Below are 14413 nucleotides of genomic sequence, written 5' to 3'. Positions count from 1 at the left end.
AAATACACCCCTAAGGACAGCACCACTGACCAAGACAACCTACCTGTATAGGCATTTGAGGCAGGATGGTGTTTTACCTATGACGAGAGGACCTGGCTACTTTGCTATGTTTTCTAGTGTGATTGTGGGTGAGCATCTACATGTTGACATACAAAATATTTGATTATTAATAATTTCCTTCTATTTTCCTTTATATTAATAGTCAGAGTATGTATATATATACATATACACACACAACACTTGAAACTGTGAAAAGGTTACACTTGAAATTGTAAAAAGGTTCTATTATCTTTGAGATATTACAAATGATTTGTTAGGAAAAGTAGACAATGGGTCTGAAAAGATTGAAAACCATGAATTCTAGGCCACCTCTTCCATTTGACAGATGAGGAAACGGAGACCCAGAGGGGAGACATGACAAACTTAGATCATCCTGCAAATATTGGCAGAGCCAGGACTAACCAAGGCCGTCTGCAGTCTAGCTCCAGTCCTTTCTCCCAGCCAGCCTCTCACTTCTGCCCCTACCCGACTCAGGTCCGAAGCTTCTGCTCACATGGTTCCCTCCACCTCCTCCTCTCTGCTTGTTGTAACCATCCCCAGAGGCTCAATTCAAAAGGCCCACCCTGTGGGAAGCCTTCCTGGTCGCCCAGCAGATGTGCTCATTCTGTCCTCTGAAATTCCTTTTTCTTCTTCTTTGTGTTATTTATTTATTTATTTATTTATTTTGGAGACAGAGTCTTGCTGTATCCCCCAGGCTGGAATGCAGTGGCGTGATCTTGGCTCACTGCAACCTTCACCTCCCAGGTTCAAGTGATTCTCCTGCCTCAGTCTCCTGAGTAGCTAGGATTATAGGCACCCGCCACCACGCCCGGCTAATTTTTTGTATTTTTAGTAGAGATAGGGTTTCGCCATGTTGGCCAGGCTGGTCTTGAACTCCTGACCTCAGGTGATCTGCCCACTTCGGCCTCCCAAAGTGCTGGGATTACAGGTATGAGCCACCGTGCTGGCTTCTTCTTTTTTAAAAAAATAGAAGACAGGGTCTCACTCTGTCACCCATGCTGGAGTGCAGTAGTATCATCATAGCTCATTGGAGCCTCCAACTCCTAGGCTTAAGTGATCCTCCTGCCTCAGCCTCTTGAGTAGCTGAGACTATAGGCATGCATCACTATGCAGAGCTAATTTTTAAATTTTTCATAGAGATGAGGTTTCGCTACGTTGGCCAGGCTGGTCTCGAACTCCTGGCCTCAAGTGATCCTGCTGCCTCAGCCTCTCACAGTGCTGGGATTATAGGTGTGAGCCACCGTACCTGGCCTGAAATTCTTTAGCTTTATTTGTGCCCTGCTACTGGCATGCGGTATTATCTTCTGTGATCACATTTTGCCCTATTTCTCCAATTGCACCAAAGGACTGTGTACTATCTAACTGGGCTCTCCCTTGTATGTCCAGAGCCCAGCCCAGGGCCTGGCATGTGGCAGGTTTCCGGAAAGACTCACCAAATTAAACCGGCTGTGTTTGTGTTGGGCAGGTGGCATGGGCTGCATCACCTGGTTCTGGGCTGGCCACACCGGCTTAGCAGGTCTGACTCTAAAAATTTCATGAACTCTTGTTAAGACCTCTGTTTACTCTCTGCTCCCTGAGGGAGCTGATAACCAGCCAGAGGAGAAGGAGGAACCTGGGATTGGCTTTCCTTAGCCTGAGTGACCGTTTCCAGGCAAGAGCAAGACAGAGGTGAGGAAAAGTGGGAAGAAGGAATGTTGCCTCCGTTCCTTGGGGGTCTTGGACATCCAGCTCTCTGGTTCTTTTCTTATCTGGCAAAGTGGGGACGTGGTTATGCTTGGCGGGAGCATTCCCCCTACTTCAGTTGCCTCTGTTGGCTGCATTCACGCACAGAAATAAGATGCCTCAATGATGGGGACTGTCTCCAACAGGGAGCCACATCCAGTCCCTGAACTGTGCCTCTGTTCATATACCCACTGGACCGCTGACCTGTATCAAGTTCCTTCCATGGTCTTTGCCAGGAGTAACTTTAGTTTTGCATTTTACCCTCTTTGTTTCTGTCCTTTGGACTTAGAGGGCTGTATGGAAGTAATTAGCCCTGTGAATAGAGGGGTCAATGGAAACACAATCCTCTGTCCAGGGACATAGAAGACGGGGAGCCAAGAGAAGACGGACACTGATGTTTCATCCTGTGGTCTGACTGGCCACAGGCAGCTTGTCAAAACCAGGGGGCCCCTGCCCGGTGGAATGTGGGGAATTCCCACAGTGGGGTTGGGAAGTGGGAGTGGGAAGGAGCTGTAGGAGGAGTGTGTGGTAGGGGGAAGAGCTAGGGCGAGAAGAGGAATGTAATCAGACATAGGTGGGCCACCCCTATGACACTGGTGTGGATTTCACTCAGGTGTGGCGGCGGAGGGGCAGAAGAGCGATGCACCGTGCCCAGGCATGAAGAGCAGCAGTTCAGAGTGCTGGGGGAATCCAGGCATAATATCTAAGGCGCCCGGGTGATTTGAGACCAGCTACAGGCAGCAACCAAGGCTCAGGGCAGAAGGACTGGTGAGGAGCAGGCATGAGGGCTCAGCCTCAGACTTGTAGCTTATGTAGGGCAAGGTGGGCCACTTGTGGTGCCACTGATGAGTGGGAGGGTATCCTAGGAGGGAGATAAGGGAGCTCTCAGTGGGTCTGAGACCAGCAGACAAAGATGAGCCTGCAGATTGGAGGAAATCCTGACCCACCGAATGCCAGCCCTGGCGAGTGGACCTGCCCTGCTTGAAGCCCAGGGGACAGGATGGGTACAGGGCCTGCCACTCACTGGGCTGGCCTAGGGGCAGGGCATACCACTCTGTTAGGCAGGGGGTGTGGCCTGACTCTTAGGAGGCTTCTATACCCCAAGGGGTGAGGCTGGGCAGGGCCTGGCACCCTGGCTGGAGCCACCTCCAAGGCCTTGCATGCATCATTAACACAGGGTCTTGGCTCCTGGGGCTCCCTCCCTGAGGCTAGGGCTAACAGGAATAACAACCTTCAGACCAGAGAGGGACCTGGAAGGGGCATGGCAATACCTCTTCCCCCTCTGAGAAGTCAGTCCCTCCATCTGTCCCTCATCCCCAGGAGGTGACAGGCCCTGCGAAACAAGTGTAGTCCCCGGGGGCTCACTATTCTACAGGTCAGAGCTCATTTCTAAGTCCCGGGACACCAAGATTTATAAAAACAAAAAGCCAGACACTGAGGCAGCCCATCTGGTCTCCAGGTGTGTTCTCCATTTATTTAAGCCTCTCTGAGACCTTGAGGTCAAAGGCATTCAGGAAGGATCATGAACTGTGGAGGTCCCAGGAGATGTTTCCCGGCCACCACCGAGCAATCACATTCTGCCCAAGCAGCGGAGAAAGCCCTCCCGGGGCACAGCCCAGCACAGCTGCTTGGCAGTGAGTGGATTGTGTTTCTTTGTTCTCAAGAACAGAGGCTCCGAGCATGCAGAGGCCTGACAGAACATGAAAGGCTGGCTGTCAGCGTTTTCCTCTGGCCAGGCCTTTAAAAAACCTGGTTTCTTAGTCCCTCAGATGTACAGGGAAGGCATGTGCAAAAACATTCTCACACTTACTAGCTCATTGGAGCACCACGACAGTCCCAGGGGCATAAATTGTTCTAGCCATTTTTCAGAGGAGACTGAGGCTCCAAGGAGACGACTCTGAGGTAAGTGGCTTGCTCGAGCTGCCACTTGGGGACGAAGCAGAGTTGGAACTTGAGCTGAGGTCTTTTCGCATCATGCTCTTTCCAGCATGTGGCCCCAGAAAGCCTGTTCAGCAAGATGGGAAGCCGGGTGCGGCGGCTCATGCCTGTAATCCCAGCACTTTGGGAGGCCGAGGCAGGTGGATCACCTGAGGTTGGGAGTTCGAGATCAGGCTGACCAACATGTAGAAACCCTGTCTCTACTAAAAATACAAAAAATTAGCTGGGCATGGTGGAACATGCTTGTAATCCCAGCTACTTGGGAGACTGAGGCCAGAGAATTGCTAGAACCCGGGAGGCGGAGGTTGTGGTGAGCCGAGATCGCACCACTGTACTTCCAGCCTGGGCAACAAGAGCGAAAAGAAAAAAAAAAAAAAAAGAAAAAAAAAAGACTGGGGAACCATCTGTCGATTCGTGACAATAATAATAAACAGACAGGAATCAAGTACTTACTAAGTGTTACAGGATCATTATTACAAATACTTTAATCTGCACAGCTACCCTGGGAGAGAAATGCAACTACCCTTGTTTTACAGATGAGGAAACTGGGGCTCAGAGAGGGGAGAGAATTGCCCTGGGTCACACAGCTAGGCAGGGAATGCGCTGCGACTCAAAATGACTGGATTCAGATTAGCAAGGGAAGGGGAGCGAGCAGCCCAGGAAGGGGAGGAGGCAGGAGCAAGGCAGGCTGCTCCTGGTGTCCTTGGGACAATGGGCTGCCTGGCCTGGCTGGGGAGGCAGTTTGTGCCTGGGAGTTGGGAGATTTAGACCAGGTAGGTAGGAAGGTCACAGTTGGAGGAGAGCTTCCTAATGTTAGGCTGGGGGTGGGACAGGGGGGTGGGAGGTGGGGGAGAGTGGAAGTGCCAGAGCAGGGGAGTGACAGGTGCTGGATGGGGTTCGCAGGTGACCCAATAGGAAGCCTGAGCCGGAGGGGAGGGGCAGGCAGGAAGCTGCTAGAATCCATGGGCTAGGTCCCTGGAGGCACCCCTCCCATCTGGACATAAAGGGCTTTGGTGCTGGCAGAGGAGCCAGAGTGACTTCACAGGCCCCACAGATAAAGGAAGGGGCCCAGCCAACCAGGCAGCTGCTCTTTGAACTCCGCAGGGGCCTCTGCTCTGGGCAGGATGTTGGAGCACAGGCTGTTCCTCCCTCAGCCCCTCTCTGGCAGGCAGCTTTCTCTGGGGCAGTGGTTCTCAGCTGGGCCAATTTTGCTTCCCAGGGACATTTGGCAAAGTCCGGAGACATTTTTGGTTGTTACAACTGAGTGGGGTGGCTACCGGCATCTAGTGGGTAGAGGCCAGGGATGCCACTAAACATCCTGCAGTGCACAAGGTGGGGCCCTGCAACAAGGAATGGTCCAGCCTCCGGTATCAATGGGGCTGAGGTTGAGAAACCCTGCACTGGGGTGACGGCAAGTTCCACATCCCTTTGCTCACTTGTGAGGGAGTTGAGAAGGGAACGCTAGCATCCCTGTTTCACAGAGGAAGAAGCTAAAGCTCAGAGGAGGCAGTGATTTGTCCCAGGCTGTGCAGCAAGTTTCTTCAGTCAACAAATATTTACTAAGCACCTACTTTATGCGAGGCACTATTCTAGAAACAGAACTGGGACTAGGACCCATTCATTTTTTAGGCATTCATTGACAAACATTTGCTGTGCTGGCTGCTGGAGTGAATCAGACCTGGCCCCTGACCCTCAGAGTTCACAGTCTAGAGAGTGAGACAGCCACACAGACAATGACGAGACAGTGAGACTAGGTAAGACCAGGTTGCCTTTGAGAAATCTGGGAAGGCTTCTCAGAGGAAGTGTTTATAAACTAAGATGCCAAGGAGAGTAAGAGTTGGCCACCAAAGGCTAAGGATTGTGTGGAGGGCTTTAGCCAAAGGGAACGGCATGTGCAAACGTGTAGATGAGGGAGAATATTGCTCATTTAAGATCTGAAGATGGGCAGGGTGTGGTGGCTCACGCCTGTAATACCAGCACTTTGGGAGGCTGAGACTAAGTTCTAGGAGGCAAAAGCACATCCAAGGCTCCGATTCCCTCCCCAGTCACTGACCCAGGAGAGCCCTGGAGCGCCTGGGGAGCCTTCTAGCCTCAGCTGCCACCTGCTCCACGTCTGTCACAGCTCGGAGAGGCAGTCCAGGTACCTCAGCCTGGCATTCAAGGCTGTATAGGATCTGGGGCCTGCCAGCTTCTCATTCTCTCTTCCATTATCTTGCTCAGCTATAGGAACCATCTTTAGATCTTTTTTTTTTAAATTAAACTAAAAAAAAATTTTTTTTTGAGGCCAGGTGCGGTGGCTCACGCCTGTAATCCCAACACTTTGGGAGGCCAAGGTGGGCAGATCACAAGGTCAGGAGTTCAAGACCACCCTGGCCAACATGGTGAAACCCCGTCTCTACAAAAAATATAAAAATTAGCTGGGCGTGGTGGTAGGTGCCTGTAGTCCCAGCTACAGTGGGGCTTTGGTGCCCACTTATTCTACTTTCTCTGGGCTCTTGGAGATGAACTGTCTGGGCTCCCAGCAGAAGCTGGCTCTCAGCCATGCAGCAGATCGCAGTCAAGGCTGGGCAGCAGTCAAGGCTGTCACTCCTGCAACTCCCTCTCCTACATCCTTAATTCTGTCCCCTCTACTGGATCTTTCTAATAATCTCACCGATATGCTGTATTTCTTCTATCATAAAAAACAGCACTACTGCATTCTCTCTCCTTCGCTTGAGTAAAACTCCTTTAAAGCATTGCCTCCACCTCTCTTGGACCAGCTCCAACCAGGCTTTGGCCCCTATTGCTCCACCCAGCCAGCTCTCATCAAGGCCACCAATGACTTCCTTGTTGCTAAACCTGGAGAATAGTCTGTTCTGAGTTCTCCCACGCTTGGCTCAGCAGCCTTTGTCACCATTAGCCACTCTCTCCTGGAAACGCTTCCTTCCTCCAGGCTTCGAGGACATACCTGGGTTGCCCTCCTATCCCTCCGACTACTCCTTCTAGGTCTCCTTGGCTGGGTGCCCCTCCTGTCCCTGACTTCTAGGAGTGTCCCGGGGCTCCTGATGTTAGGGCAGCACTCTGTCTTTTCTATCTACCCCCACTTCCTAGGTGATCTTGTCCAGGCTCATTAAATGCTGTCCATATGCTAATGATGCCAGTGCTGACCTTCCTCTTGTATTGCTGGCTTGTCATCCCTACTGCATTTTCAACATCAGCACTGAGATATCTAATTGGCATCACCAACCTTACAGGCTTACAACTTCATCCTTTTAGTCACTTTGGCTGAAATAATTGCTATCTCCCTTGTCTTCTTTCTTTCACGCCTGGATTTGCTAATCCACTAGCAAATCCTGTTGGTTGTCCCTACAAAATATGTCCTAAATCCTACCCCTTACCACCCCCTCCACTACAATCACCCTGCTTCACACCCACATCACCTCTTGCCTGGATTACCCAGTGGTCTCCTAACCCATTTCCCAGCCCCCATCCTTCACCCGCTTCAGTCTATTCTCAACCCACTAGCCAGAGGGATCCTTAAAAAACTTAAACCAGCTCACGTCACTTCACTGCTCCAAGCCCTCCACTGGCTCTCATCTCACTCAGCATAAAATCCAAAGTTCTCACAATGACCTACAGACTCTTGTGGTCTGGCCACTGCTACCTTCTCAATCTCTTCACCTCCACCCTCCTTCTCACTCTTCTCCCTCCAGCCACATTAGCCTCCTTGCTCTTCCTGCCTTGGAAACAGAGTGAGACTGGTGAGAGTGAGATGTGCTCCTGCCTCAGGGCCTTTGCACTTGCTGTTCCCAGGCCAGGAACACTCTTCCTCCAGATACCTACGTGGCTCACTCTCCTTCAGCCCTTGACTCTAATGCCGCCTTCTCGGTGCACGCTGGTTCCTGGACCACCTGTCTAAAATCTGCATCCTGTCTCACCTTTCCCAGCCCCCTTCCTTATTTATTTGTCAGTATCTAATTGCTCTGTATTTTCCTGAATTACTTTTGTCCACTTTCTCTCTCACACCCTAGGATGTAAGATGTGTGAGGGCAGGGATTTTTACCTGTTTTGCTCACTGTGGTGTCTCCAGCACCTAGAACAGTTCCTGGTGTGAACTGTTATATACCCCACTGTATAGAAGGAGCCTATGAAGTGTCCAGGCCTCAGTCATTTCATCTGGAGAATGGGTTTGCTAATGGAACCTACCTCATGGTTTGTTTGTTTTTTTTCCCTTTTTTTTCCGAGATGGAGTCTTGCTCTGTTGCCCAGGCTGGAGTGCAGTGGCTTAATCTCAGCTCACTGCACCCTCTGCCTCCTGGATTCAAGCAATTCTCCTGCCTCAGCCTTTCGAGTAGCTGGGATTACAGGTGTGTGCCACCACACCCAGCTAATTTTTATATTTTTAGTAGAGACAGGGTTTCACCATGTTGACCAGGCTGGTCTCAAACTCCTGACCTCATGATCCACCTACCTCAGCCTCCCAAAGTGCTGGGATTACAGGCGTGAGCCACCACGCCCGGCCATCTCATGGAGTTTTACGAAGGTTCACTGAGCTGAGTGATTGTGCAGGTGCCCAGGACAGGTCCCAGAACACACTAGGTGCTCCGCAAGGCACTCTGCTCATGGACAAGATCAGGGAGGTAAACACAACTGCCCCATGCTGTGTTTAGGACAGAGGGCTGGGCTGCGCTGGGACCATGATAACCCACGCCTTACCTGGGTGGATGTCCTGGAACAAGGACTTCCAGATGGTGTACTGCAGGGGGCCTGTGTACTTGGAAGTCGGGAAGTCTTCATACGTGAGGTTGGTCTCATGGATTTTTCCCTTGAGCCTGGAAGGAGAGCAGGAAAGGAGGCTGCACCAGGGACTAGATTCCTGCCCCAATGCCAGGGGCCCTGCAGCCACCTTCAGGGCAGCTGGCATAGGACGTGATCATGAGTGAGAAGTCTGTGGGACTCAGATTCAAGTGCCTGCTTGTGCTGCTTCTGGCCTCTCTAACCATTCCCTCAGTCTTCTCATCTTTAAAATGGGTGCTATGCTAGCATCAGCCTTCTAGGCTTTTTGCGAGAATTACGTGGCATAACATATACAGATGCTCAGCACAGTGCTTGGCTCATGATCAACGCCAAATTCATAATCTTAGCAATCAGCGTTGATCACCGACAAACCAATGACTAAGTGTTACTACTACTAAGGGAAGCTTTAGGGTCACAGAGACCTAGGCTTGAATCCTGGGTTCAAGAAATTCTCCTGCCTCAGCCTCCTGAGTAGCTGGGACTACAGGCGCCCGCCACCACACCCGGCTAATTTTTGTATTTTTTTTTTAGTAGAGACGGGGTTTCACCATGTTGGTCAGGCTGGTCCTGAACTCCTGATCCACCCACCTCGGCCTCCCAAAGTGCTGGGATTACAGGCATGAGCCACCGCACCCAGCAGGAGCCTCAGTTTCTACATGCATGAAATGATGATGACAGTGGTAACTACTTTCAAAGGGACTGAGAGGGTTACAGTATATAAAGCCTTTATATAATATCATGTAATGCCAACATTATCATAAATAAAATAATATCTAATATATTTATATTATATGATTGTAAACACTATTAAATGTTACCTACTATCTATAATGTGTACAGAATATATTACATATATAATAATGTAAACACATGAAGTCTTTATTCCCAGATCCTTTCTCTCCTGCACCCCTAGAGCCAACACAGCAGGGTCAAAGTGGCTGCCCTCTAGATGGTTTTCAAACTGTGTCCCTCACCATTGCTGCTGCTCCTCTAGTTCAAGCCTCATTGGCTTCATACTCAAGGCTTCATGCTCCTACCCATAGCAGACGTCCCATAAATGTTTGATGAAGATTTGAATGAAAGAATTCTCTGCTAAGGATCCCACCTGCCTCCACTCCCATTGCCCAGCATGGGTTGAGGAGGGGACGGTCAGCCGGGGAGGGCCCCTGGCAGGTGGCACTTACCGCTCGGACAGTGAGGCCACCCCGGCCAGGAAGGTGTGCCGGTCGGTTTCGGCCAGCCGCTCCTGCAGGATCTGGGCTCCCTCCTGCACCTTGCGCAGCTGCTGGCTGTAGCGCTGGACTTTCTGCTCGATGTCAGTCAGCGTGCGGGCCGTGTCTGCCTCCAGCTCCTCCAGCATGGCCTTCTGGCGCTCGCGCAGCAGCCGGTGCAGCCGCTCGAAGGCCTCACCGATAGTGGTCCGCAGGCTCTTGGTGGAAGACTGTGGGGGACAGTCGTCAGGGGTTATGGCTGGGGGAGCAGATGGAGTGATCTCTGGGTGAGAGGAGGAAATTGAGAGCCTTGACACGTAGAGAGGAAAGGGTGGGAAAGGGCACACGTAGTGGGGGGAATGTCACATGCAAAGGCATGGTGGTAGGAAAGGATGGGCATGTTCTATGTGGTCCATTAAATAGCTAATGAAATGGCCCAGGTGAGAAAATGAGGCTTGAACTAGAGGAGCAGCAGCAATGGTGAGGAACACGGTTTGAGAAACATCTAGAGGGCAGCCTCTTTGACTCTGCTGTGTTGGCTAGAGGGGTACAGAAGAGAAAGGAGCTGGGGATAATGCCCAGGTTTCTGGCTTGGGGGTAGGAGGGATGAGGGAGCTGGAGTGAGGGCTAGGGGGCAGGGTGAAGATATTCTCTCAGGGACATAGTGAAGTCTTTATTATTATTTTTTTACTTTTATTATTATTATTTTTTTGAGATGGAGTTTTGCTCTTGTCACCCAGGCTGGAGTGCAATGGTGTGATCTCGGCTCACTGCAACCTCTGCCTCCTGGGTTCAGGCGATTCTCCAGCCTCAGCCTCCCTAGTAGCTGGGATTACAGGAGTCCGCCACTATGCCTGGATAATTTTTGTATTTTTAGTAGAGATGGGGTTTCACCATGTTGGCCAGGCTGGTCTCAAACGCCTGACCTTAGGTGATGTGCCCATCTTGGCCTCCCAAAGTGCTGGGATTACGGGCGTGAGCCATTGCGCCCAGCTGAAGTCTTTATTTTAAAAAAATCATTCATGGGGCTCATTCAGAGGGCTCAAGGAAAGATGACAAGGAGATCACATACATCAAAGAGCTTTGTAAATTGCAACGTGCTGAGAAAACCTCGGTGGTTACTCGCTGTGTCCCGTTACCTCTAGGACCCTCTGGCAAAGGAACGAGAACTGGTGTCTGTGGACAGGATCAGGGAGGTAAGCATGAGCTTTCAGTTTTCTCTGCCCCCGCGGGCACTGTGAGGCTCAGGAAGGGTGAAGAAGTGAAGGGCACAGGTTTGGTGCCCGACAGCCCGCATAAGGATTCTAGCTCTGGGTCTCTAGCTGTGGCAACGTCAGTTGCCTAAGAGCTATGAACCTTAGTTTTCTTATCTGTGAAAGGGGTAACAAAACCTGCATTGTAGGATTGTGGTGAAGATGAAATGAGGAGGTGGTATGTGACACACCCCATGGCGCAGAGAAAGAGCCTGGTTATTGAAGAGTGCAATTCTAATAAGCGTTTCCTGGAAGTCTTCATTGAGAGCCAGCTTCTGAGCTGGGCCCTGAGGGATGGGCAGGATGTCAGTTGTGGGTGGGGGGAACAGGCAGAGGGAGCCGCCTGAGGAAGGGCTTAGCGTCAGGACGACACGGGCTACAGAAGTGCGGCCAGGCTGCAGCAGCATGTGGGGCCTGCCTCTGCAATTTTACTTTGTGGGATTCTGGCTGTGAGTTCATGGAGTCAGAAACCCCACTGTGTTCAGTGCCCAGGGCTCTGTGGGAGGCTCCACAAAGGCTCAATTAGGGCCTGTTCCCTCCCCGATGCGCGGCTGCTGGCCTGCAGGAAGAACTGCTGGCGGCGGGCCAGCCTCGCTGCGCATGCCCACCCAGAATGTCAGGCAGACAAAGGGGGGCGGAGGAGAGGCTGGGGATGCACAGCCAGGCTGCTGTGGCCTTCCTGAGCCCCCTCACCCGGGGAGGGTGGAGGCCTCTGCAGCGGCATGTTGCCAATGGGGAAGATGGGGTCCGGCATCCCTGCCCTGCCTGGAGCTGCCCTCCACAGGCGCCCAGACTCCACAGCTGCTCCTCTGGCTCCTCCTAGACCACTCTGCAGCAGCACTTAGCCCACTGGCCACCCTCTCCTAGTTGAAAGTTCTGCTTTGCCTCCCATCTCTGTGACTGCTGCCTCTCTGCCTCCCATGTTCCTCGGGGCTCATCCAGGTCAGCGCCTTCCATCCTCACCCTCTACACCTGCCCTCATTTTCTTTTTTTTTTTTTTTTTTTTTGAGACGGAGTCTTGCTCTGTCGCCCAGGCTGGAGTGCAGTGGCCGGATCTCAGCTCACTGCAAGCTCTGCCTCCCGGGTTCACGCCATTCTCCTGCCTCAGCCTCCCGAGTAGCTGAGACTACAGGCGCCCACCACCTCGCCCGGCTAGATTTTTATATTTTTTTAGTAGAGACGGGGTTTCACTGTGTTAGCCAGGATGGTCTCGATCTCCTGACCTCGTGATCCGCCCGTCTCGGCCTCCCAAAGTGCTGGGATTACAGGCTTGAGCCACCGCACCCAGCCTACCTGCCCTCATTTTCAACTCGAACTGCTTTAAGGATGGTTCCCAAGTCCGTATGGATGGCCTTGCCTGTCTCCTGAGTGCCACACCCATTTTTCCAATGGTCTCCCCAACACATCCCCCTGGGGTCCCACAGGTCTTTCCAACTCACTTGGTCTACAAGTCAACTCTTGTCTTTGCCAGCAAACTCACTGTCAGAGTAATCCTTCTAAAGTGCCAACTGGATCACAGATGATCCTGAGTTTAGAAGCCTTCCTTAGCTCCTTGACGTGCAGTAAAATGCCAGACTCTTCAGTCTGGCATTCAAGGACCTTCTCAATTTAACCCTAGCTTACCTCCCTAGTGCCACTGCATTGCAACTGCACCTGCCTAGAATGACCCTACCCAAACCCTGTATTCAACTGGCAAACTCCTACTCATCCTGCAAGACCTAGCTTGAAAGTGACCTCCTCAGAGATAACTTTCCTCTCTTTCAGGCACTTGGATGTTCCCAGAGCCTTCTGTCAACAGTCTTAATACATTGTCCCACATTTTCTGTCTTCCTGGCTAGTGAGTAAGCTCCCGCTGGGTAGGACTGACATCTACTTTGGCTCTGCACCCCTGTGCCCATCCCAGGGCCTGGTACAAGGCTGGCAATCAGGAACTGCTTGAGGGGTGAAGGAGGGAAGCAGGGAAGAGTCTTGTCCAAGATTGCTCCACAGAGCTGGGTGCAGGCTCCATCTTTTTTCCAGGCTGGAGTTTCAATGTCTCAAGGACGAGAGAGGATGGGAGGGAAAGGGAGGAAGGCAGGGACAGGGCAGCCAGCAGTGGAACATCAGAGTGACAGCCACCCCTGGAGCCCCAAGTACATTCCCAATGAGTCCTACTGACCCACCCAGCTTGCTGACCACAAAGCCATAGCTCTTCCAGGATACCCCAGGAGACATCCCAGCTGGAATATGCACTGGACTCTGACAGGACTGGATGGTAAACTCCCAAGTTGCCATTTACTGGCTGTGGGACTTCAGGTTGGTCACTCAACCTCTCTGTGCCTCAGTTTCCTCACTGATAAAATTGAGATAACAGTTCCTACCTGGGACGATTTTTTTTCTTTCCTGTTTGTTTATTTGTTTGTTTTGAGATGGAGTCTCGCTCTTGTCGCCCAGGCTGGAGTGCAGTGGCTCGATATTGGCTCACTGCAACCTCCACCTCCTGGATTCAAGCGATTCTCCTGCCTCAGCCTCTACAGTAGCTGGGATTACAGGCACCCACCACCACGCTCAGCTAATTTTTGTATTTTTAGTAGAGACGGGATTTCACCGTGTTGGCCAGGCTGGTCTTGAACTTCTGAACTCAGGTGATCTGCCCGCCTTGGCCTCCCAAAGTGCTGGGATTACAGGCATGAGCCACCACACCCAGCCGATTTTTTTTTCTTTTCACTCACGTTTTTTTTATAACTACTTATTGTGTGCCAGACACTGTGCTAGGTTTTGGGGAATCCTGCTCTCATGGAGGTGACATTCTGTGGGTTGGCAGGATAATGAAGGGGAACACGATTCTCAGCAAAGAGAAAAGTTCTGCTCAACTGGTGTACCCCATTTATTCTAGTTCTTTCTAGGGCAGAGTCACCCTTTCCCCAACCCCCTCCTTTCAGCTCCGTGGCTGAGGAAACAGCCCCCACCCCAACCCACAACATCCTTTGGAGCACCCTGGGGCCTGGAGGCACTGGGGCCCTTTCAGAAAAACACCCTGCCAAGAATGCATCACCCTGCCAGGGCGCCACCAAGGAAAACACAGGGTCTGAGGAGGGAGATCAGATAGGCCCTCAGGCCAGGCCATTGGAGGGGCAGGCACAGCAGGAAAGCCGAGTCAGGCACCAGGTGAAATATGACCTCCAAAGCATCCATAGGCATTTCTTGTATAAACACCCCAGTCCAGACAGGAAGTGGGGCTGGGGGAACTGGAGGGGGACGTGGCCCCACAGGACCCCCCAGAGGCAGACAGATGGACAGGAAAGCGGGGGAGGAAGAGGTCAGTGGAGAAAAACAAAGAGGGGATGGGGCATGGAGAGAAGAGAAGAAAGTGCTGCTGGGGAGAAGGAACAGACCATAATACTCCCCTCTCGTCCAGAGAGAGGCTTCCATTTGCTTCTCATCATCCGAGAGGTACAGAATCACCAGACAGAT

General features: G+C 51.8%; 1 protein-coding gene and 1 long non-coding RNA gene across 6 annotated transcripts in view; one reads left to right on the top strand and one right to left on the bottom strand.

Moving 5' to 3' along the window:
• The window catches only part of TRIM62 (tripartite motif containing 62), a 35570-nt gene that overhangs the window by 3090 nt on the left and 18067 nt on the right, over positions 1 to 14413 (bottom strand). For all 3 annotated transcript variants that reach the window (XM_077990779.1, XM_077990775.1, NM_001257752.1), the window contains 2 exon segments: positions 9681 to 9937; positions 8416 to 8531 (listed from right to left, as the gene is read on the bottom strand). In XM_077990779.1, the coding sequence (XP_077846905.1) occupies positions 8416 to 8531; positions 9681 to 9937 (373 nt within the window).
• LOC114673130 (uncharacterized) overlaps positions 1 to 14413 on the top strand; it is a 39365-nt gene that overhangs the window by 19257 nt on the left and 5695 nt on the right. The window contains exons 2-3 of one of the 3 annotated variants that reach the window (XR_013404309.1): positions 10853 to 10903; positions 12725 to 13255. This is a non-coding gene — a long non-coding RNA (uncharacterized LOC114673130). Of the gene's footprint in view, positions 1 to 9027; positions 9177 to 10852; positions 10904 to 12724; positions 13256 to 14413 lie in introns of all 3 variants that reach the window. The other 2 variants (XR_013404308.1, XR_013404310.1) reach the window with 2 other exon arrangements.

Source organism: Macaca mulatta, chromosome 1, assembly GCF_049350105.2.
Source record: "Macaca mulatta isolate MMU2019108-1 chromosome 1, T2T-MMU8v2.0, whole genome shotgun sequence".
In the NCBI taxonomy this organism is placed as follows: domain Eukaryota; kingdom Metazoa; phylum Chordata; class Mammalia; order Primates; family Cercopithecidae; genus Macaca; species Macaca mulatta.
This window is presented reverse-complemented; position numbering and strand designations above follow the sequence as displayed.